General features: G+C 34.1%; 2 protein-coding genes across 8 annotated transcripts in view; one reads left to right on the forward strand and one right to left on the reverse strand.

Moving 5' to 3' along the window:
* Positions 1–25,700, reverse strand: part of PARPBP (PARP1 binding protein) — a gene marked incomplete at its 3' end in the record, with an annotated part of 113,378 nt that overhangs the window by 25,110 nt on the left and 62,568 nt on the right. For 3 of the 7 annotated variants that reach the window (XM_082419433.1, XM_082419435.1, XM_082419431.1), the window contains 3 exons: positions 25,360–25,441; positions 13,809–13,944; positions 12,992–13,332 (listed from right to left, as the gene is read on the reverse strand). In XM_082419433.1, the coding sequence (XP_082275559.1) occupies positions 12,992–13,332; positions 13,809–13,944; positions 25,360–25,441 (559 nt within the window). Of the gene's footprint in view, positions 1–12,585; positions 12,686–12,991; positions 13,333–13,808; positions 13,945–25,359; positions 25,442–25,700 lie in introns of those variants that run through there. The other 4 variants (XM_082419438.1, XM_082419437.1, XM_082419434.1 and 1 more) reach the window with 3 other exon arrangements.
* On the forward strand, positions 9,849–12,288 carry PMCH (pro-melanin concentrating hormone). Its single transcript, XM_082419570.1, has 2 exons — positions 9,849–11,736; positions 12,080–12,288. The coding sequence occupies exons 1-2, from the start codon at positions 11,488–11,490 to the stop codon at positions 12,284–12,286; spliced, it is 456 nt and encodes a 151-aa protein (XP_082275696.1). The 5' UTR covers positions 9,849–11,487; the 3' UTR covers positions 12,287–12,288.

Consider the following 25,700-nt stretch of genomic DNA (forward strand, 5'->3'; position numbering starts at 1 on the left):
CAGAGGACTTCGAAGTCTTTTATTTATAAATACACTCTCAGGAAACATGTACCTAATTAGATTTAAATAGTCCCCAAGAGAATTAGCAGCTAACTACCCCCATCTCTGATCAAATATACTACAGAAATCAGAATATTAAACACCACCATTTAAGAATTTGAAATATAGCCCCATAAGACGAGTTTAAAAGGAAATAATTTAATATGCAATACCATATACATTTTGTGCAAATGGATTCAAATTCCCTTGCAGAGAGAATTTTCCACTAAAGAATGAATTGAGACGTCCATTTCCAGCAATATGGCAGACTACTTGTATAGAGAACACCTCTCAGTAAAAAATTGAAAATGCTAAGTATGGCTGGACTGGTGGTAAAATAAGAAAAACCACAGAAGGCCAGAAAAGGGAAAGTGCAATATTCCACAGGGGTTAACAAGGATTAGAGCCTGCATTTGCTCAGAGATCCTGTGAATTCCTGGTGGCTTAGCACCTGGTTTTAACGGCCCACATGTGCTGGAAGAGAAGACAGCACATGTGGGCCATAGAAGGAAACATGACTGTGTCAGGAATGGCTCTGAGAAGAAGTGGGGGGGGGGGGGCGGGGGGAGGGGAATTATACACACACACACAGACACACACACACACACACACCCCAGAGAATTCCTAATGACAAAAGAATACTAAGTTTGGTACTTGTACTAACTCTGTGGCCTGAAAAGCCTCAAGAAGAAATTTTGGTTTAAAGTGGCCCTGGAAGGACTTCCCTGGTGGTCCAGTGGTTAAGAATCCGCCTTCCAATGCAGGGGACGCAGGTTCAATCCCTGGTCGGGGAACTAAGATCCCACATGCTGCAGGGCAACTAAGCCCATACACCTCAACCACTGGGCCCACGCGCCTCAACTAGAGAGCCCATGTGCCGCAAACTACAGAGCCCACACGCTCTAGAGCTCGTGTGCCACAACTACAGAGCCCACGCTGCAACGAAAGATCCAGCATGTTGCAACGAAGATCCCGCGTGCCTCAAATAAGACCCGACACGGCCAAAAAAAACCATAAAATAAAGTGGTCCTGGATTGGTACTGCTCCAGGCACCTGGCAGAAGAAAACACAGGAATTTCAAAAATTCCTTTGGATGCAGCTCAATGAATACAGGAACAAAATGAAAATTCACTAAACACATGAAGAAGACACTATGAGCTAGGATCAGCAGAAGTAACAAACTGCAGAATCAAATAAGCAAATATAGGAGACACTTGAATAACTAGGTACAAATATAAAATGATTAAAGATAAAAATAAATAAATGTTTAATAGATTTAAGACAATAAAATAGATTGAAAATATGAATAAAAAATAGAAAACCATAATTGAACCAGACAGATCTGAAAAGAAACCAACTAGAACTTTTAAAAAATATAAGAAGTTAAACTAAAAGCTCAATACACAGGTTAAACAGCAGATTAAATACAAGTGAAAGTGTACTGGTGAACTGGAATACAACCCTGAAGAAATTATTTAAAGTGCAGCACACAGACAGAAAGAGAGAAAGAGAAAAATAGGAAACAGAGGTTATAAGATATGGAGGATAGAGTGAGCAGGCAGGCCCAATATATATCTACTGGGAATTCCAGAAGAAGAAACAAGAGAACAGGGGAGAAGAAATATTCAAAGAAATAATAACTAATACTTTTCCAGAATTCATGAAAAACATCAACCCTCAGATTCAAGAATCTAAACCAGGATAAATTATGAGAAATTCATGCCCAGATACATCATGTAAAACTGCAGAACAATGAAGTCAAAGAGAAGATTTTAAAAGCAGCTAGATAGAATACAGAGATTACATATAAAGGAATCATGATTAAAACCAATAGTTGAATTCTCTGCAGTAACAATGAAAACCAGAAGAATTGAAGCAATAATAAAGTACTAAGAAAACAATTGTCAACTGAGTAATTTTATAGTCATGAAAATATTTTTCAAGAACAATAGCAAGAGACATTTAATTAAAACAAAACAAAACTTAGTTTATTATTAACAGAACTTCACTAAGTTAGCATCTAACTTAGTATACTTCAGAAACATGTACTTCAGAAAGAAGATAAATGATTGTCCAAAGAAAGATCTCAGATATAAAAGGAAATGGTGAGGAAAATAAAAGTAAACTTGTAGGTAAATCTAAACCAATGTTAACTGTATAAAATAATAAAATAATCCCTAATTTGTTTCATTAAAAAAATCAAGATAGAACTTAAATCTTTGAAAATAATAGCATACAAATTAGGAATAGTGGTGACCAGAGTTAAGGATTTTCAGGTCTTCACATTACTTGCGAGGAGGACAAAAGTACTGATTAACTTTAAATGTAAATAACTGAAGATGATATTAAAATGTCTAGGGTACCCTTTAAAAGAATGAGAAATAGATTAAACTTAAATCAGAAGGCAAGAAAGGGAAGGAGGAAACGTATTAGAACAAATAAAAATCACAAAAGAAGACAGTAGTACTGAATATTAGTAATTCAGTAAACAGAATAAATGTAAATGGACTAAACTCTCCAAGACAAAGAAGGTCAGACAAAAAATTCCAAATTCAGCTATATGATATTTTCAACAGACACATATAAGACATACAGATGATACAGGAAAAGTGATAGTAATAAACACATTATTAAAGGTAGAGAGGGTCATGATACATGGTTTGGTTTATGGGAAAGACAAAACAATCTCTAATTTGAATGTCCTAATAACATAAGCTCAAAATAAATGAAGCAAAAATTACAAACTACAAATAGAATTAGATAAACCCATTATCATAGTGAAAGATTTGCAAATATCTCTCTCAGTAACTGATAGTTCATGCAGACAAAAAAATCAATAAGACATAGAAGATTTGAACAACATATTATCATGTTTCATCTTCTAGACACAAACAGAACCCTGCTTTCAAAAATGATGTATACATAGGGCTTCCCTGGTGGTGCAGTGGTTAAGAATCCACCTACCAATGCAGGGGACATGGGTTTGACCCCTGGTCCAGGAAGATCCCACATGCCGCGGAGCAACTAAGCCCGTGCGCCACAACTACTGAGCCTGCTCTATAGAGCCCACAAGCCACAACTACTGAGCCCACATGCCACAACTACTGAAGCCTGCGTGCCTAGAGCCCATGCTCCGCAACAAGAGAAGCCACCGCAATGAGAAGCCCGTGCACCACAATGAAGAGTGGCCCCCACTTGGCACAACTAGAAAAAACCCACATGCAGCAATGAAGACCCACTGCAGCCAAAAATAAATAAATAATTTATAAAAAAGAAAATAATGTATACATATTCTTTTCAAGAATTTTCAGAACTTTTACACAAAATAAAGATATCATAGGCCATAAGGCAAGTTTCTGTATGTTGAACCATATGAAATTACTATTTGTATGTCAAAAACAGTTGAAAATCATCACTTGCACATACTTCAATCTAATACTGATTTCAATTACTCTATAATTTATAGAACAAGATTTCTGACAACAACTCAATTTGGTTGGAACTTGGTATCCTCTCCCCCAAAGTTTCAATTCCCATATATTCTAAATGCTAAAAATATCTAAGTAATTAATGGGTTGAAGAAGAAATAATAATGAAAATTATAAAAACTTGGAATTAAACATTGAATATTCTACCTATCAAAACTGTGGGACTTAGGGACTTCCCTGGAGGTCCAATGGTTAAGACTCTGCACTCCCAACGCATAGGGCAAGGGTTCGATCCCTGGTCGGGGAACTAAGATCCCGCATGCCGCAGGGCACAGCCAAAAAAAAAAAAAAATTGTGGGACTCAATAAAAATGATACATAAAGGGAGATGTATAATCTTTAATGCTGGTATTTTTTAGAAGTCTAAATATTAATGAGTTATTCTAAATTAGTAAGTTAGAAAAATAGTAAAATGAACCTCAAATTTAAGAGATAATAAAAAGCAGAAATTAACAAAATAGAAAAAATATATAGTGAAGATCAACAAAGCCAAAAGGTTTTTTAAAGGCCAGCAAAATTGATAAACCTATAGCAAGCCTGATCAAATTACAGAGGCAGAGGAGAGAGGCAGAGACCAAGAGATCACAAATAAGCATAATTAGAATGAAATATAACTACAGATGAAGCGAGGCTTAAAATATTTGAAGAAAATATCATAACTAACTTTACACTAGAATATTTGAAAACAAGAGAAATGGACAAATTCTGTAAAAATTTAAATTCCTAAAACAAACTAAAACAGAAACAGAGAAGCTGAATGTTCCTACAGCTCTGAAAAAAATGAATCAACCATTAAGCCCACCAAAAAAACACCAAGTCCACATCACTTTACAGGAGAAAAAAAAAAAGGAATAAACCCTGCCCCCTGCTTCATTTTATGAAGCTAGTACAACCTTAATGCCTTGGCAGACAAAGGCAATAGAAGAAAGGGAAATTACAGATCAATCTCGCTCATGATAATAATTGAAAAATATATAAATCAAATATTACCAAACTGAATATAATAATATTTTAAAAGATTTGTTTCATAAACACATGGTTGCTTTAACATGAGAAAAATCTGTTCATTTTCTCAATGAAACACTGAAGGAGAAAAAGTATGATTGTTTCAATAGATACAGAAAAAGTATTCAATAACATTCAACAATTCATGATAAAAGTTATTAGTAAGCCAGAAATAGAAAAGAACATCCTGCAAGTTATAAAGGGTGTCTACAAAAAAATCTACAGCAAACATCATATTCGATGGTGAAAAGTTAAAAGCATTCTCTGTAAAATCAGTAATACTGCAGAGATGCCTGTTATCTCCATGTCCAACATTTACAGAAGGTTTTAGTCAGTCTGTTCGCACACGTGGACAGACACACAGATAAACACACAAAAACACACACACTTGCAAGAAGGAAATAAAATGTCATTATTTTATTATTTATATCAACTGTCTTCATGGAAAACCTTAAAGAGTTAATACATTTATAAACTATTGAATTAAATAATAATAATAATTATTATTATTATTAGGGAATTAAAGACTTTAACAAGTTTTTTGTATATAAGAGCACTAAACAAAAGCCAACTGCATGTGTACAAACCAGCAATAATGTTAGAAAAGGTATTTTAAAAGATACAATTAATAATAACTAAAAATAAGGAGCTTAATTATAATTAAATTATAAACAATTATAAATCTTGCAACAAAAGATAAGCAAGAACTTTATGAAGAAAAAAACAAAATGTCATCAAAAGATTAAAGAAGATCTAAATAAATATGGATAAATATCTTTGTACTTTGTATTCATGTTCGTGAATAAGAAAATAAATTATCTACCAATGGCATTTTTCACAGAACTAGAACAAAAAATTTCACAATTTGTATGGAAACACAAAAGACCCTGAATAGCCAAAGCAATCTTGAGAAAGAAAATGGAGCTGGAGGAATCAGGCTCCCTGATTTCAGACTACACTACAAAGCTACAGTAATCAAGACAGTCTGGTACCGGCACAAAAACAGAAATATAGATCAATGGAACAGGATAGAAAGCCCAGAGGTAAACCCACACACATATGGTCACCTTATCTTTGAGAAAGGAGGCAAGCATATACAATGGAGAAAAGACAGCCTCTTCAATAAGCGGTGCTGGGAAAACTGGACAGCTATATGTAAAAGAATGAAATTAGAACACTCCCTAACACCATATACAAAAATAAACTCAAAATGGATTAAAGACCTAAATGTAAGGCCAGACACTATCAAACTCTTACAGGAAAACATAGGCAGAACACTCTATGACATAAATCACAGCAAGATCCTTTTTGACCCACTTCCTAGAGAAATGGAAATAAAAACAAAAATAAACAAATGGGACCTAATGAAACTTCAAAGCTTTTGCACAGCAAAGGAAACCATAAACAAGACGAAAAGATAACCCTCAGAATGGGAGAAAATATTTGCAAACGAAGCAACTGACAAAGGATTGATTAATCTCCAAAATATACAAACAGTTCATGCAGCTCAATATCAAAAAAACAAACAACCCAATCCAAAAATGGGCAGAAAACCTAAATAGACATTTCTCCAAAGAAGATATACAGATTTCCAACAAACACATGAAAGGATGCTCAACATCACTAATCATTAGAGAAATGCAAATCAAAACTACAATGAGGTATCACCTCACACTGATCAGAATGGCCATCATCAGAAAATCTATAAACAATAAATGCTGGAGAGGGTTTGGAGAAAAGGGAACCCTCTGGCACTGTTGGTGGGAATGTAAATTGATACAGCCACTATGGAGAACAGTATGGAGGTTCCTTACAAAACTAAAAATAGAACTACTATGTGACCCAGCAATCCCACTACTGGGCATATACCCTGAGAAAACCATAATTCAAAAGGAGTCATGTACCACAATATTCACTGCAGCACTATTTACAATAGCCAGGACATGGAAGCAACCTAAGTGTCCATCGACAGATGAATGGATAAAGAAGATGTGGCACATATACACAATGGAATATTACTCAGCCATTAAAAGAAACGAAATTGAACTATTGTAGTGAGGTGGATGGACCTAGAGTCTGTCATACAGAGTGAAGTAAGTCAGAAAGAGAAAAACAAATACCATATGCTAACACATACATATGGAATATAAAAAAAAAAATTTGTTCTGAAGAACCTAGGGGCAGGACAGGAATAAAGACGCAGACGTAGAGAATGGACTTGAGGACACGGGGAGAGGGAAAGGTAAGCTGGGATGAAGTGAGAGAGTGGCATGGACATATATGTACTACCAAATGTAAAATAGATAGCTAGTGGGAAGCAGCCGCATAGCACAGGGAGGACAACTGGTTGCTTTGTGACCACCTAGAGGGGTGGGATATGGAGGATGGGCGGGAGATGCAAGAGGGAGGGGACATGGGGATATATGTATACATATAGCTGATTCACTTTGTTATACAGCAGAAACTAGCACAACATTGTAAAGCAATTATACTCCAATAAAGATGTTAAAAAAAAAATGAAGATTCTAAAAAAAAAAAAAGTGTCAGAACAAATCATCTTAAAATTTGTATGGAGACACAAAAGACCGCGAATAGCCAAAGCAGTACTGAGGGAAAAAAATGGAGCTGGAGGAATCAGACTCCCTGACTTCAGACTATACTACAAAGCTACAGTAATCAAGACAATATGGTACTGGCACAAAAACAGAAACATAGATCAATGGAACAAGACAGAAAGCCCAGAGATTAACCCACGCACCTATGGTCAACTAATCTATGACAAAGGAGGCAAAGATATACAATGGAGAAAAGACAGTCTCTTCAATAAGTGGTGCTGGGAAAACTGGACAGCTATATGTAAAAGAATGAAATTAGAATACTCCCTAACACCATACACAAAAATAAACTCAAAATGGATTAGAGACCTAAATATAAGACTGGACACTATAAAACTCTTAGAGGAAAACATAGGAAGAACACTCTTTGACATAAATCACAGCAAGATCTTTTTTGATCCACCTCCTAGAGTAATGGAAATAAAAACAAAAATAAACAAATGGGACCTAATGAAACTTCAAAGCTTTTGCACAGCAAAGGAAACCATAAACAAGACGAAAAGACAACCCTCAGAATGGGAGAAAATATTTGCAAACGAATCAACGGACAAAGGATTAATCTCCAAAATATATAAACAGCTCATTCAGCTCAATATTAAAGAAACAAACACCCCAATCCAAAAATGGGCAGAAGATTTAAATAGACATTTCTCCAAAGAAGACATACAGATGGCCAGGAAGCACATGAAAAGATGCTCAACATCACTAATTATTAGAGAAATGCAAATCAAAACTACAATGAGGTATCACCTCACTCCTGTTAGAATGGGCATCATCAGAAAATCTACAAACAACAAATGCTGGAGAGGGTGTGGAGAAAAGGGAACCCTCTTGCACTGTTGGTGGGAATGTAAATTGATACAGCCACTATGGAGAACAATATGGAGGTTCCTTAAAAAACTAAAAATAGAATTACCATATCACCCAGCAATCCCACTACTGGGCATATACCCAGAGAAAACTGTAATTCAAAAAGACACATGCACCCCAATGTTCACTGCAGCACTATTTACAATAGCCAGGTCATGGAAGCAACCTAAATGCCCATCAACAGACGAATGGATAAAGAAGTTATGGTACATATATACAATGGAATATTACTCAGCCATAAAAAGGAACGAAATTGAGTCATTTGTTGAGAAGTGGATGGATCTAGAGACTGTCATACAGAGTGAAGGAAGTCAGAAAGAGAAAAACAAATATCTTATATTAATGCATGTATATGGAACCTAGAAAAATGGTACAGATGAGCCGGTTTGCAGGGCAGAAGTTGAGACACAGATGTAGAGAATGGACATATGGACACCAAGGGGGGAAAACTGCGGTGGGGTGGGGATGGTGGTGTGCTGAATTGGGCGATTGGGATTGACATGTATACACTGATGTGTATAAAATTGATGCCTAATAAGAACCTGCAGTATAAAAAAACAAACAAAACAACTAATACTAAACTTTCATTGGGTTATTTGTATGGAAATATGTTAATATAAATGTTTCAGACATTACATGAAATTTCTAAAAATCTTGTATTTGTATGGAAATATGTATGGAAATATGTTAATATAAATGTTTCAGACATTACATGAAATTTCTAAAAATCTTATATGTTCTGGTATAATGTTATAAGTAATAATCCTAGTTATTACTTTAAAATGTATATCTCAGAAATAACTAATTTTCTTGTCAACTGCATTATTATGAACTTTCATCAAATCTTTAACTGTGGTCATTTTTAAGTCTTTTGTAAAAAAAAAAAAAAAAAAAAGTGTCAATTCCCCTCCAAAATTAATCTATAGAACAGATGCAATTCCCTTCAAAATCCCATCAAGACTTGTCACAAAACTTGAAAAACTGATTTTAAGATTTGTATGGGGGACTTCCCTGGTGGCGCACTGGCTAAGAATCCACCTACCCATGCAGGGGACATGGGATCGATCCCTGGTCTGGGAAAATCCCACATGCTGTGGAGCAACTAAGCCTGTGCACCACAACCACTGAGCCTGCGCTCTAGAACCCACAAGCCACAACTACTGAGCCCGCGTGCCACAACTACTGAAGCCCTCGTGCCTAGAGCCTGTGCTCCGCAACGAGAAGCCACTGCAATGAGAAGCCCGCGCACTTCAACAAGGAGTAGCCCCTGCTCACCACAACTACTGAGTGCCCACGTGCAGCAACAAAGACCCAACACAGCCGATTTATATGGAAAAGAAATGGACAAAAATAGCCAAGAAACTGCTATAGAAGAAAAACTGGTGACTGAGTAGGGGGGCTGAGAAACTTGACTTACCAGATATCAAAAGTTATTTTAAAGTTGTAATAATAATACTGTAGATTTGGCAGTGGAATAGAGAGTTCAAAAAGAGACGTACACATGTATAGAAACCTAATATACTGCAGAGATGGCATTGCAGATTAGTGGAGACAGGATGAATTATTCAAGAAATATATAAGGACATTAAAAAAAAAAAAAAAGGTCATGAAGAACCTAGGGGCAAGACAGGAATAAAGACACAGACCTACTAGAGAATGGACTTGAGGACACGGGGAGGGGGAAGGGTAAGCTGGGACAAAGTGAGAGAGTGGCATGGGCATATATACACTACCAAATGTAAAACAGATAGCTAGTGGGAAGCAGCCGCATAGCAGAGGGAGATAAGCTCGGTGGTTTGTGACCACCTAGAGGGGTGGAATAGGGAGGGTGGGAGGGAGGGAGATACAAGTGGGAAGAGATATGGGGATATATGTATATGTATAACTGATTCACTTTGTTATAAAGCAGAAACTAACACACCAGTGTAAAGCAACTATACTCCAATAAAGATGTTAAAAAAAAAAAAGAAATATATAAGGACATTTGGAAAAAGTTAAAATTTCTTTCTCACACACAAGATTCTAGATGAATTAAAAATTTAAATGTGAAAGTCAAAACATTTAAACTTTTAGAATATATAGAAGTATGTTAATGATCTCAGGGTTTGGAAGGATTTCCAAATAACATATTATAAATACTAACCATAAAAAGCAAAAAAAAAAAAGAAATTTAAACATTAAAATTAAGGAGTTTAGTTCACCAAAAGACACCATGAAGTGGTTCAAAAGATAATGAAATGTGAGATGAAATGTGAGAAAAAATACAATATTTAAAACATATACAACTAACAAAGAATTAATATCCAGCATATATAAAGAACTCCCATGAATCAACAAGAAAAACCCAAACAATCTGATAGAGAAAAAAACAAATTTTTCTTTAAAAGTCATTTTACTTAAGCATATGAAAAGGCATCCAACGTCTTTGGTAATTAGAGAAATAAACGTTAAAAGCACAATAAGATACCCAAGTGTTAACTAGAACCTGGAGCAGTAAGAACTCTCATACCCTGCAGGTGGGAGTTTAAAGTGGTTACTACTATTCTGTAACCATTTTGGCATTAATAAAGCTGAAATGTACATACTCCAAGACCCAGCAATTCCATAACTAGAAATATACCCTACAAAAACTATTGCACATATATACCAGAAGACATATACAAGAACGTATTCTCTTACTCTACAGGGTCAACATTACAAATTAACTCTGAAATGTTTAATTAAAAATCATACAACATACTCATTATCCAAAATTAACATTTATGGAGCACATAAATATTCTCTTCATGGACTTCTTATTCATTAATTGCTAAACTCATTAATAAATATCAGTAATACCCTTTTGTAAATACAGAGATAAAACACACCTGACAGGTCAATTTTAGATATAACATGAATGACTTTTTGTTCATACTGACAGGCATATATACTTTAAACACCAAAGACTATTCCGAGCATTTATGGGAAAAAATACTTTCTGAAGATTATTTCAACTTCATCAGGATTAAATGTATTTAAACTTTGACCCTTATTATCCTGAGTGAAAGAAATAACTAGTTTTAATATTTTACTTAATCAGAAAATAAAGAGGAGGGAACAATATGAATAAACAAGAATATGGAGAGCCTGATGTCCTGTGGTCTTCCTTAATAACAACCCATTTTCAAGAGACTATAATCTCCTCAACAGAAGCTTTCTACCAAGGATCTTAATCAGATTCTGAGAAAATTCACACTCAAAATAAACAATATGCCACTAAAACCCAAACAGTGTTAAGTATTAGCAGCTATACAAAAAGTTAGCTTCTATCTAATGAGTCATTTTTAAAATGATGAAAGTCTTAAGTCTTTCAAGTGCTTTCTATTCAAGCTGGAAAATATATAAAGGTAGGAATCATTTACAAAGCAGGTTGAGAAATTTTACTTCAATTTACACATCCTTGTGTGACTCTATGCAAACATCAAACTAAGAATGGCAAAAATGAGTTTCTCTTCCTACATATTAATACTAACTTTTTCTTTGCTTTCTCAAGGTGTTTCGCCTTCAGCCTCCAAGTCAATAAGAAATTTAGAAGATGACATGGTATTTAAAACGCTGAGGCTGGGGAAAGCCTTTCAGAAGGAAGATACTGAAGAAAAATCAATTGTTGTTCCTTCCCTGGAGGAATATAAAAATGATGAGAGCAATTTCATGAATGATGAGGAAAACAAAAATTCAAAGGTAAGTGGCATTGTGACTTATCCTTTTTTTCAATGGAAATTTGAATGATTTTTATGAATCCTTTGGAAGTAAAGTCGATACTTTTATAAGCAGAAGTATGTGAAAAAAGTCACAATATGCATTAGGACAACTGATCAAATTTCCTACATACCAGGTTGTTCTTCCATTCTGGAAAACATCTCTTATTCAAAAGGTTTTTAATCCCTGAAAACCTTGTATCTAAAGTATTTTTTAGAGTCAAAACAGTGTAGAGCATCTTTGATCAATAAGAATATTACACAATTGTATCATAGTTCTATTCCCAATAAGACAGCTAAAACACAAATCAACCTTTTCTTTACAGAATGCAGGTTCCAAACACAATTTCTTAAATCATGGTCTGCCACTGAATCTGGCTATAAAACCTTATCTTGTACTAAAAGGATCTGTAGCTTTTCCAGCTGAGAATGAAGTTCAAAATACTGAATCAATACAAGAAAAGAGAGAAATTGCGGATGAAGAAAACTCAGCTAAATTTCCTATAGGAAGGAGAGATTTTGACAGTGAGTAGTCTTTTTAAAATTCAATTCTTATATCTTAATACCATAAAATAGAACTCTGAGTTTAATTGAATTTGGGTCCAATCATGACAAAATCAAACAAGACCATGGTTCAATTTACTTGATATTAAGTGACCCCTGCAAAAGATGTGAAATTAAAAAGTATTTAATTAGTTACTATAATTTAGTTATTAGTTACCATAATTTTGATTTACTCAGAATTAGCTATACTAGATCCATTCTTTCATTTCTAATCAATTTTGTGTGATACTAGTCCTTTAAACAATTTAAGCTTTTTTTTCCTTCAGTGCTCAGGTGTATGCTGGGAAGAGTCTATCGACCTTGCTGGCAAGTCTGATACCTGTTGGTCCACGTCATCATTTCAGAAGAAAACAAAATCATTTAATTGCCTGTGGGGAAAAATGCCCTTAATGTTACTATGACTTGTATTATTTTAAATGTCTGTTTTCAAAGAAAGTAGTATTAAGATATACCTAAATGATATGCTTTACCTGTGCATTAAACTTTGTGAATATTCTGCATAATTATGACTTACTAGTATTTTTTTAAAAATGCTTAACATGTTAACCTTACATACACTGCAGACCAAAATAATAAAGCACCATAATTTACACCTTGATCTCTTAAAAATTAAGTAGATGCCTTTGGTGAATGGTTTTATATATACATAAATCTAAAGAACATAAAAGACAAATTCATAGTCTAAAAAACTGAGTTAACTTTGTCTGGCCAGTAATCAATTTGTCCTTGGCGGTACATTTGTTGCTTTTTGCAACTCTAACTAGTTTGCCATCTAATTTACTCTGCAAATCTTTTGATGCCTTAGGTATCTTAACATTTTTGTGTTGAGGTGGTTCGTTTCCATTATCACAGAGAATATTTTCATCATCCAAATCCACCTGTTTCCTTTTTGAACTTTTATTTCCTGTCAGACTAATTGATTTTCTTGCCACCTTTTCATTTTTACTTCTGTCCAGATGAACATTTCCAGAACTTGTTCCAATTGTTGGTCTTCCAACAGATGAATTTACACCTCCTGTTATGCAAGTTGAAAAGAGGAAAGAAATTATATAATACTTAAAATTATTACACATGAGGATTTTACAAAAAACTTTTTAAATGGCTAAAGAATATTTTAAAACTTATGATTTACAATCAAATAATGATATAAATTACATGATGAACAAATACAGCTATATTACTATCACATTTCTTTTCATTTTACCATATCATTTTTCATCCCTACAAACAATAAATTTGCTTTGTCTAAATGCATAACACTTAATCCTAAAACGCTACAAGTTATTTCTTAAATACATTTAGTTAAATCAAACTGAGTCTTATTCCTATACATATATTTGTACTTAGATATAACTTTTTAAATAAACTCAGGTCTATAAAAATATAAACCTTTACATTGCAAAAAAAAAAAAATCTAGTTTTACTTAAGTTAAAACCAATTAGTACACTAGAATTGAATTGTTATTAAATTGCTCAAATAAGGTCAATTACCAGAAAGGTCATTTTCCATGTGAAGAACACACAAAGGCTTTGATGCTGAATTAACATTATTCCACTTATCCTTGCTTATCATGCAGTCATCTTTGTAAGTACAAGCAAACTGAGATCTAATTAAGGTTTGCTTCATCTGGTAACAGGAAGAAAGAAGAAAATATGCAATTTATCCTTTATTTTTATTTAGTTTTTCATCTAGATAGAAATATACTCTGTAGTCACTGAGGTATCATAAAAATTTCCCTTAAATATTTCATTATATGCGGGAACTTTTAATCCTTGATGTTTCATAGTTTGCAAACTCATTCATTGCTACAACTAGCATTTTTGTTCTTTTCAGTAATACTAGCTTTGCGTATGTTTTTGATAATTTTTGTAAAAGCTTAGGAAAATCAATTATAAACTCTTCAAAGGCCTTTGTTACACATTCCTATGTCTGAGATGCTTTAGAAAGTGGTTTTATTATGTTTAGTAATGATATACATGATATATGTAATCCTAGAAAAATACAAGTTTTCCATCTTGAAGAATTACAGAGTACAACTCTTTTAGGAAAAAATAGCATATGGAATTCAAGAAATTAGAGAAATTAAGGAAGGGAGAAATGCTAGGATGAAAAAGAAAAATAAGAGAAGGTGAAAGAAACAAAGATAGGAAACTAACAAAGAAAGTGAAAGATAAAACAAAGTGGTGAATGAAAGGCATTATTTCTTAATTAAAAACATGAATATTTAGAAAATTAAGAAATATGATTTGATTATATCATTCTAAGAAGATGTGACCAAGTGATTTAATAGTTGAGTATTCAAAGTATACTCCTGTAATTATCTTCAAACATGACAAATAGGAGAAAATTAGAAAGCTAAATTTAATTCTTAAGCACTGAAAAGGATGCCAAGAAAGTATTTTTGGAAATGTGTTCTGCAAACATAAAACCAGTGGCTGTTTTAGAGAGAGAACTTAATTTCAGAACAAAAGTAATCTACACAGATAATGCAAATTTCAACAATTGCAGCTGCTGTGTAATGCCATTTGGTTATAATAGGGAGATTTCTCCAAATAATTAGAAATCATCTCAAATCTTTTTCAGAAATAGACAAAGCTTATTTCAAATACATGATTAAATAAATAGGACTTCAACAATTCAAAAATTAATACTTCAAAGTATAACTACATTATGCTGAATAATACTCACAGAGCATGTATTGATACAGTTCACGAAATCTAAAACAGCATGACTCTATATTATACATTCAGTAATTATACACTATGCTATATATTCAGAACGATAACTACATTAACCCACTCAGATGTTTGCAGAGTTACCAGCAGTGAAATCCACTGACTGTATTTTAGAAGAAATCAGAATAGTCTCCAGTCCAGCTGCTCCATAAAAGCAAGTTTTCTCAGGATGACAAATTTTATATCTTTCTGAGTAATGGTGTCTATGAGAGCCTCTAACTCCCAGAGGACTAAAAATTATATTTAATTTGCTTGAAGATGTAGACAATTAGAATTTATCTTCCATTTAAGCACAAAAATACACAAAATTGAAAAAAATGTGAAAATGTAAAAGATGAAAAACTATTTTTTTTAGAAGTGAAATACAGTAGGCTCTTGATAATGAATGGAGCTACAGCCCAGTATCTTCATGAATCCACATGAATGCAACTACTATTATATAGTTTCTACCATGAGATGCCCTAAAATATAACTGAAGGTTTTAACTAGGCCTTTTTGGACTTTATTAATTCCATAAGTAGAGAATTAAAACAATTAATAAAGCTATTAAAATAAATTTTGTTAATAAAATAAACTTTATATTACATCATATCATCACTGTAGTAAATTATCCAAAAACATTTATGACCATCTACAAAACCAATACTAACCGCTGACATCTTTTTATACATTTCTTTCATTTCGCCAGAGTGATTACTTACAGAAAATGATAAACTTATTGCTGACGGAGAGTTATAAAGAGTATGGTAAGGCCACGAAAGTAAATGGATGTTAAGTGGCTGGCAAGGATCACTCCCGTAATATCCAGATAGTGATGGCACCTACAGGTGGCTTGGGGGACTAGAGCCTCCCACCACAAAACCTTCATCAGTACCACTCATAAAGCATGCTAAATAAAAATACAATAATTATATTATTTAATACAGACAACTGATGCTTTCTCAATCTCATGCTGCATGTGAATAAAAATTTCTTTAGAAAGCTGGCATTTTTATTAATTTTAAACATACATCTGAGTAAAAAGCTTTCTTTGCTATGTAAATACAGTCACAAAATAAGTTCAATAAGCCCTCCTGACAGCTAGATTTCTTATCCTTAGGCCCCCCCATAGAGAAATTCTCTAGCCCTTAGTGACAGTAGGGCAGTTTCAGAAAACTAGAGTTAGAAGGCAATGGATTCTTAAAATACTGATTATGGGTTGAGATGTGAAAGAAAATCAGTTAACCACTATATTTACCATGAAAAATATTATTTATAAACATATCAAAACACAAGAGAGAACCACAATGGTTCTATGGCAATCTTGGAATACTTACATCCAAAAGTAGTAACTGAGAGAAGTTATATTGAGGGTGTTTTTTTTCTTTTTTGTAAAAGATTATATGTGCGTTTTTTCCCTGCCCTGTACAAAGATCTTTTTTATCAATTACCACTTATTAAGTTCCAACTATGTGACAGGCACACAGTATACTAAAGAGATTACTAGGATGGCTTCCATAATCACAAAGACATTCTACTTATAAAATTTGCTGTTGACACACAGCTGGAAGAAATAATAAATAAATTGGATAATAGAATCAAGATTGAAAAGATCTCAGAAGGCTAGAACCATAAGTAGAAAATAATAAGATGAAAATGAATGAGGATAAACAAAGTCCTGTATTTAAGTTCAAAATATCAATTACAGATGTACAGGATGAGGAGAACCTGACTTAAAAACAACATATGAAATAAAGACCTAGAGATTTTAACTGATCATGAACTTGACTGGAGCCAACAATGTGATGTCCAACTAAGAAACCCGCACAAAGAAACAAGATGATGTGATGGAAAAGGCATCAGATTTGCGGTCAAAAGACCTGGCTTCTAATACTGGCCCTATCACTTACTAAGTAGATGATCTTGGGTAAACCTCTAAACCTCTCACTTATCCACATATAAATGGGAATATTTACTTCATAGAGTTGTGAGGATTAAATGAAGTTAAAAATATGAAACAGCTATGTAACTCTAAAGATATATGTAGATACTATACAGTTATTAATGTCGTAACATACAAAGAAAGTACTCCTGTAGAGTAAGAAATCTGTTGAATTAGGTTTCTCAGGACCTGGCCAACCCTAAAATGATTCTAGGAATGCAGCTCAAAAAATGAACTTACAATCAGCTTCTTCATTTTGGTTATTAAAACAATACAAGCTACATTGACTTGTATTTATAACTTAAAAGAGATTGCTTTTCCTTTGTTCATAAAAGTTGAATTTTTCTGCACAAGATTAGTGGCTACATAGAATTGAGATTACTTCCTGTTGCAAATCTTCCAAATCTCTCTGTGTATTTGATTTGGAATCACAAATAAGCAAAACAATTCCCTTTTGAAAGTGCTTTTGAAGTACTTAACAACTAAGAATAATGTCCAGATTCATACATGGCTGTTAAAATCATTTTATGTTCAAGTCACATGAGAGAAAAAGATTCAAAGTTTTCCTTTGTAGAGTGATTTCCCCCCTTTGGAAAGATTTCTATCCACAGTAAAATTGCAATGAACTTCAAACTTGCCAAGAATTGGAAAAGTCCTTTTGCCACAAGCTCTTTTTAAATTGAAATTATTAGTAGGTTCCCAGTTTGAGGAAAATAGTACTTCACATAGGAAAGCCTGACTCCAGTTAAATTAAGACAAATGAGTCAAAATATTGAAAAGTCACAGAAACTCTCAGTTAGCTGTATTAATAAGAAAATGAAATTTCTAAGCCCCCATTATAGCGGGGGCTATAAATTTTATCAACAAGTTTGGAAAAGGAAATTATTCAACATACCTATTAAATATATAACTAAAAATAAATATTCAAAATTCACCTTTTCATTCTTACATTATCACATTTTCAAAAGAACAGAGATTTGCTACTCTTAATGGCATATGAATTTGTAAGTATATCAAATGATGACTATTATAATTACTATGCCTTCATTTACACTTTGGAAACAGCATAAACTTTGAAGTCTTACACCTGAATACAACCACTGCTCTGTTACTTACTAGGTATATGGTCTGGAAAATAATGCCTTCTAGATTTCAACAAGGATTAATTGGAATGAGGGATATAAAATACCTAGTATAACACTTGACACTTAGAAGGTACGCAATAAATCCCAACCTCATTACTTCAGCCAAAACAAGTTCAAATTTTAGTTCAGACTAATACAAACATCCCATTTTCATTCTAATGAAAAATGCTGCTCATTCCCTTAAAGCCTTTGCTTAATGTCACCTTCTCAAAGAGACCTGTACTGATCATTCCCTTTAAAACCAAAACACACACAAAGGAACACACTCTCCTTATCCCCCTCCCCAGCTTTATTTCCCGCCATAGCACTGATAACCTTCTAATATACCATATAATTCACTTGTTTGTTTTGTTTATTATCTGCCTCTCCCAACTAAAAGGTAAGCTCCATGAACAAAACCTTAGTTTGCCAACTGATGGCCTGCTCTGGCCCTCTTCATCACACAGGGTGAGGAATAAGTCCACAGGGACTTGGATATGCCCACTAGGAGACTATGACTCCTCCTTTTAGATCCTGTTCCAAGAACCTGGCACCCCAGAATTCCCTGCTTAAACTGCCTAGGCACTGGGCCAGCACTGGCCTCTTCCTCTAGGAAGGGCTGATTGTTTACGACAAGGGTGATAGGGAGTGGTATGTATACATTTCTGGGTGGAGTGTGTCTAAGCGTATGGAACAGAACCAGGATTAAAAGGATTGCGGGGGTAGACCAGGGGTTTCCATTTATGTTCTTGCACCCTAGTCCCACAAATATTGGGGGACAACTTGCCCATCAGGGCAGGGGTTTTTGTCTGTTTTGTTTGCTGATATATTTACAGTGCCTAGGACAGAGCCTGGTATCCAGTAGGCATTTAATACATGTTTGCTGAGTGCATTAATTAAGTAAAATTATAACACACTCTAACAGGTGTATGCAAGCAGAAGGTATGAGGGAACAGAAACCAAGAGTAAGCAAAAGCTTGGAGGTAGAAAAAGATGTACGGAGAGTAAAGAAACCACAGCACACAGAAATGAGAGAAGTAGACTGGTAAAGAACAGTTAAAGCACCCTAAGGACAAAGCTCTGATATATCAATAGAAAAACAAGTACAGAGTAAACTCTACTCTGTTCAATAGAGTAAGAAAACCATTTGGCACAGAAACAAGAGAGAGGTATACACACAGTTACATCACATTTAAGTACAGAGAAGCGTGCAGCTGAAGTCCTTAAGCCCCATTATATCCACCATTCCTTTCAAGTTCTTAAATATTCCACCTTTCTTAGGTTCTCATGCACATATCCTTACAATAAGCCCCACAAAAAGTAACTGTTCCTTAAAACCACAAAAACCACACCTTCCTTAACCTTGCCCCACATTATTTATTCACTTATTTTGTTCACTATGGAATGCACAGCCTATACTAGGTAAGACAATCTAATACTTTTTCATCAGGTTGTTTGCTCCACCTGAAATGTTCTCTTCCATCTTCTCTCCCTATTTAAATCCTACTTATTCTAATCTCTCATGGTCAGAGCATCATTTCCCCTACTTATTATGGGTTTTCAGTTATTGCATTTGTGTGTCTCTTTAATCCACTAGAAATGCAACTGTTTATTTAACATGCTGGCCATGTGTAGCTAATTAATTAAAATTAAATAGAATTAAAAATCGAGTTCCTCAGTTGCAGTACCACATTTCAAGTGCTCAATAGTTACACGTGGCTAGCACCTACAGTACTGGATAGAGCAAATTACAGAACATTTCCACAGAAGTTCTACTGGAGAACACTGCTCTGGAAAGAAGCTTTACAATCTATGTCCTGTGGCACATACATGAAGGGCAGATGAATTTTCAAAGGACTCGGGGACATTTTTTAGTTTGCTGGGTCCATAATATTGGAACCCATATGCAACTGTACATTATTAAAGGAAACCACACATCTGTTCCTCACAGCTTCTAACTACTACCTGATGTGAAAGGACCAATTAAGCTTTGGAAAACATTACAATCATTGTATCTTCAAATACTATTTCAATCCTATTTTCTCCTCTCGTTCTGAGGATCCAGTTAGGCATATGTTAGACATTTTCTGTGTCCTACTCTTCTCTTCTGCTTTTTTATTCTTTAGTCTCTCTTTGTTTTAGTTTGGACTTTTTTCTAATGACTTATCTTCATGTCCACTATGCTACCTAATGCTATGTCTGGTCTACTATTAAATTCACCTAGGGACTTCCCTGACAGTCCAGTGGTTAAGACCTTTGAATGCACTGAGTACAGCTTCAACTCCTGGTTGGGAAGCTAAGATCCCACATGCCTCGGGGCCAAAAAAAAAAAAAAAAAAACCATAAAAAAGAAGCAATATTGTAACAAATTCAATAAAGACTTTAAAAATGGTCCACATCAAAAAAATCTTTAAAATAAATAAATAAATTCACCTAATGAATTATTAATTTTAGATAATGTTTTTACAGTTCTGGAATGTCTATTTGGTTCTGATTTAAAATTTTTGATTCTTGGGAGTTCCCGGTGGTCTGGTGGTTAGGATTTGGCATTTTAACTGCCATGGCCCAGGTTCAATCCCTGGTCAGGGAACTGAGATCCCGCAAGCTGTGCAGCTTGCCAAAAAAGAAAAAAATTTTAAAAATTGATTCTCTGTTGGAATTTCCCAATTTTTCATCCATTTTGCCCTTTTCCTTTAATTACCTTTAAATGTTAAAAAAAAATTTAATTCCTTGTCAGCTGATTCCAGTAGCTGGGTCATTTGTGAGTCTGCCTCTATTGTTAGTTTTTTCTCTTGATTAAAGGACAAGTCTTCCTGTCTCTTCTCATGTCCAGTATATAAAGGAACTATAGAGGCTCCAGATGAAATCTTCTATCAAGAAAGGTTTCCCTTGTCTCTGTTAGGCAGACACAGAGAGGGGCTGATAACCACAATGCCGACAGGGACTGACCTGAGTCAAAGCTGGGTTGCAGTTGTCATAACTCGTATTTGACTTCTGGTTCTTAACCTCTTCTTCGGGAATGTCCCTCCCAAGCTTTCAACTGAGAGCCTTGTGGATCTCTATCACCTCTGACCTGAAAGTCTGGGGGATTCAGTCTGTCTTTCAAAGGTTTCTACATTGTGTTCTTTGGTCCCCCAACCCACTTCAATTCCAAACGTGGCAAATATCTTGAAAAGGCAACAGCCATGTGTTTGAGCCAGGTCACACTCCTCAAGAGGAGCCTTGTCTTCTGAGCTACTGCAAGACCACAGGTGATTTTAGTATACTGGATTGAGGCTCCTTAACCTCCCACTCAGCTCCAAAATTCAGCATAGGTGCCGTAGGTAGAAATAACTGTGCATTCAGAGCCCCAAAGTTTCCAAATTGTTGCCAGCCCCTCAAGACACCAAAATATTTGTTAGTTCCTCTTTCCGTCAGTGAGTTCCTTTACATGGGCCAAGATCAATCCTTGGCTCATACCCAAAATTGGAAAAATAATCCCAGGGAAGAAAACTCTGATAATAGACTGTTCACCTCAGAAGAACTTTACCCTCTCCAGATTTTTAGTTTATTTAAACTGTTTTGCTTACATAGCTTTCTTATGCCTTTTAAATATATTTTCCCCAACTTATTTGCCTTTTATTTTGTTATTGTAGCAGAAATGGTATTTTGCCATGATCGACTACATCCTAGTTAGAAACAGAAGCCTCCAAGTCTGAGTGATTTCTTGATTCTGTTTCCTCCTTATTTGACAGCATTTTACTTGCTCCTCAGTTACATTTTGAAGGCTGCATATTTTCTGTTATCCCTCATTTTTCTGTAGCCTGAAGAACGGTGGAGGCAAAAGTAATGTTCAGTTGAGGAGATAGGCAATCTGAAAAAATTTCTGGGTTGGTTCCTCACTTTCTTCTAAGAATTTATTATGTATTATATGTACTATAAAAAGTCCCTCTACTTAGAGGCTGTATTTCATTCAAATGGAAGGGCATCATTTGGATAATTTCCACAATTCAGTATGCAGCACTAGAGCCTTCACTGTGTCAATGTGTAAATCCCAGAGTTCATTTTCCACATTACTATGCAGTTGCCACTTCTACTATTTCTCTAAAAAGAAAATAAAAAGAACACACAGTTGGCTTCTCAGTTTTGGAAATATTTTAGTGATAATTCTCAGGACTTTGTCAACTCACTAGCACACTATGTGGAGACTGGGGCTAGATTAAGTTGCTAAATCATGTTGTGCCTTTTCCCTCTGAAATCTTCAGTTTCCTTCCTTGGCCATCATTTCTGAAGTTTATTGTATCCAATTAAATTATTTTCTGTTGTTTGCTCTTGGTGAATATTTTTGCTAGTTTTTGCTATTTTGTACTCATTTTAAGTATTAGGGGAAGGAAATTCTAATTGAACTCAATACACCATTTTATTTGGATATACTCAGTTTTGGAATACCCTAAAGGTTAAACATGGATGTCTAATTTTCCAACACCATGAGCACTGTACTGCCCGGCTGCTTATAATAGGTACCAGAGTTAGAGCCAGTCTATTTTTTCCAACGACCTATGTCCTAATTTTCACTGTCCCAACTATGCCAACTTTTAAAGATCTAGTATTTTTCTGATCCACTGACTTAAGTTATTAAGTTAGTTAACGGTGATGATTATTCAGACATACATATAATACGGAGGAAAACACTAGACTCAGAATAAGGAAAAGATATGTATATACAACTTATCAGTTGTGTCTGAAAAGCAAAATACGGCTAAATCAAGCTAGAAGGAATAAAACTAATTAATTTACAGGGACCTAAGAAGGTAAATGTCTCCTTGAAAGATCTTATAATAAAAAGGTATGAAGGTACTTGCATAAATCTCTTGGAAACTGGGGTAAGAATGGGAAGAAAGCATTCTCTAAAGGTTCCTACCAAACCCATGAAGGTTCAGGAAGAACCTTCTAATTTCCTTCCCAGGGGAATTTATTTGACCACCATAGACAATTTTCCAAATAAGCTACAGTAGAAAATAAAACTTGAGCATTTCAAATGAGTTAATGAACACTTTCCAAAGTGGTTTCATAGGATTTGGGGATCAGGAGTGCCTATTTCTATTTATGAACAAGGAAATGAAAATCCAAGAAAAGTTAATTTGCCCCAAATAATAATGACATGGATATTTCACAATCAAGTATGATCTACAACATCAAAATTCTAGGTTCTCTAACAGTATCTACCTTTGTCTTTCCAAGACAGTTTTTCAAGTGTAGATCATATATCCTTTCCATGATTAAAAAGAGAATTAAATGCCAAAAGAGAAAAAGTAACAGGATAATAAGGTAACAAGCTGTTAAACTACTTTTCCATAGTTACTTAGTAGTAAATATTAGCAGCATTTTTTGTTATTCCAGCAAGTACTCGATCTGGCCATGGTTCAGCTGTTTACCTGGCTAAACCAATTATTTCCACACTTTGCTTTCATAAAGAGTACTGTACTATAAAATATAACCATAAACACCAATTCCTTCCTTTCTCTATTGCCATTTAGTTTCAGAGCTATGTGGACTAAGCCAGCTCCACTATCAAGTAATGGAAGCAATGTAATTATAGTCTCATTAGTATTTATCCATGGCTTTGCACAATGGCATAAAATATTTCCTGGTAGTTATAATATCTTGGATAAGGTGCTTTCTCAAGGATTTTGATCTCCTCATCTATAAATGAGACTGAATCAGATACTGTCTCTTCTACCTCCCAAAACTTTACAAATTTGTTCATAAATTTTACAGTAATTAGTTGACTCTTACCAATTTCTAAAAACACCTTCTCATTATTCAGACAGATCTTTTCATTTTGATTTACTTAGTTTAACAAAATATCCCAATGATCTTTATTTTTATTTTTTTAAATTTTTACCTGAATTTATTACATATAGAAGATTGCATAGGAAGATAACTTTTATCGTTAATCTATTAGGTTCCACACAATTTTCTAAGTAGTTTACAGATATTTACTTCACTGTTTAATAGTATTACTTGAATTTTTTTTTTAACATCTTTATTGGAGTATAATTGCTTTACAACGTTGTGTTAGTTTCTGCTGTATAACAAAGTGAATCAGCTATATGTATAAATATATCCCCATATCCCCTCCCTCTTGCATCTCCCAATGATTTTTAAATGAAAATATTAAAGTTTGTCAGTAGCCATAGCAGGGAAAAATTAAAGAATTTGTTACATTTCTGTTTCTAATCAAGTCCAAAGGATAGATGTTTTTTCAAAAATCTTACACCTCGACTACAAGTACTTAGGTTAATATAACAAAGAATTGACAAGTTTTTTCACAGAAAAATTATATAAAAATCAATGATGTATTCCATAGATGTTAACTACTAACAGCTACTAATAACCAATAGGAAGATAAGACTTATTCATCTAAATAAACTAAATGGATTTGGGGTATGTAGAAGAAACAGATAACTAAAGGCTTTGCTAATTGGGACTGACTTTCCAAATGTGAATATAAAGAACAAATTAGAGTTCTCAAAGTTATATCAAAAGATGAATAATTATTTGATAATTTAAGGATAATTGTAAATTTTACATGAAAATTTTGTTGAACAAATGAATGAATTCCCAACCATAGAACAGTGTCTGGCACATAGCAGATACCCAATAAATGTATGCTGAATAAATCAATGAGTTAAAAACAAGCTTCTTTTTTGAAAAATAAGACCAAGAAAAAGTTAAGTGCCTGAAAACATGTTATTGACTACTTATAGGCACAAATGTTTCAAATGAGAACTGGGATACTCAGTTCAAACCAAGTGAAAATATAAAGAATAGCTCTAGTCAATGAACAATGTGAAATGTTCTCCTTGTCTCAATCCAAAATCAATTATATTCTGCCATATGTCTTCAGATGGGAACAAAACTGAAATTATATGGACTCTCAAGATTCAGTTTAAGATATTAGAAAGGTAAATGAGAAAACCATGTCCTCTTTATTTTCCCCCTCATTCACTGAACACATATTTATTGAACACTTACCATAGCAGGTGCTTATTCCTTTCCTTCTTTCAGGTCCAAGGTATTGAATAAACCAGAGATAGATTAGACAAGATTGTATTAAAAGGAAAGTTTCCGTATGTCAACTGTCATAACTTATTTTCCATTTAATCCCTATTGTTCCATGTATAATGTATGTTTATAATACCCAGATCAGCTTTATATATTTATTCTTCTAAAAGTAAACCGATTTTTATCATTTTCATGACAATACATTAAATTGTACCTTAATTGTTTTCTCTTGCACTGACATATGGATACGTTCCCTTAGGGGTTTCATCGATGAATTATTCACTTGTGTGGGAGATCTAGTCCAAAAAAAGCAAAAATTTATAAACCGAAGTAGCTTTTAAACTAGTTTACACCTCTCCGCTACCCAAAAGCAGTTAGAGAATAAAAGTTTATTCTGAACAACTGAACCTAGTTGCTTACAATACTATTTAAAAGTGTCCATATTCCTATTCTGAGAGTTCTAAATACTAATAATTTGCTTAATTAATTAATTCAGTCACTAAATATTTGAGCTTCTACTATATGTAAGGCACTGTATAAGATGTTGTGAAGAAT

This window comes from Balaenoptera physalus (genome assembly GCF_965194825.1).
Source record: "Balaenoptera physalus genome assembly, chromosome: 13".
Taxonomy (NCBI): domain Eukaryota; kingdom Metazoa; phylum Chordata; class Mammalia; order Artiodactyla; family Balaenopteridae; genus Balaenoptera; species Balaenoptera physalus.

Excerpts from the sequence above, each read along its gene's own strand:
- PMCH (XM_082419570.1), top strand. The coding sequence starts at position 11,488 with ATGGCAAAAATGAGTTTCTCTTCCTACATATTAATACTAACTTTTTCT. Across the intron at positions 11,737-12,079 it reads AGGAAAACAAAAATTCAAAG|AATGCAGGTTCCAAACACAA; the intron begins GTAAGTGGCATT and ends TTTTCTTTACAG.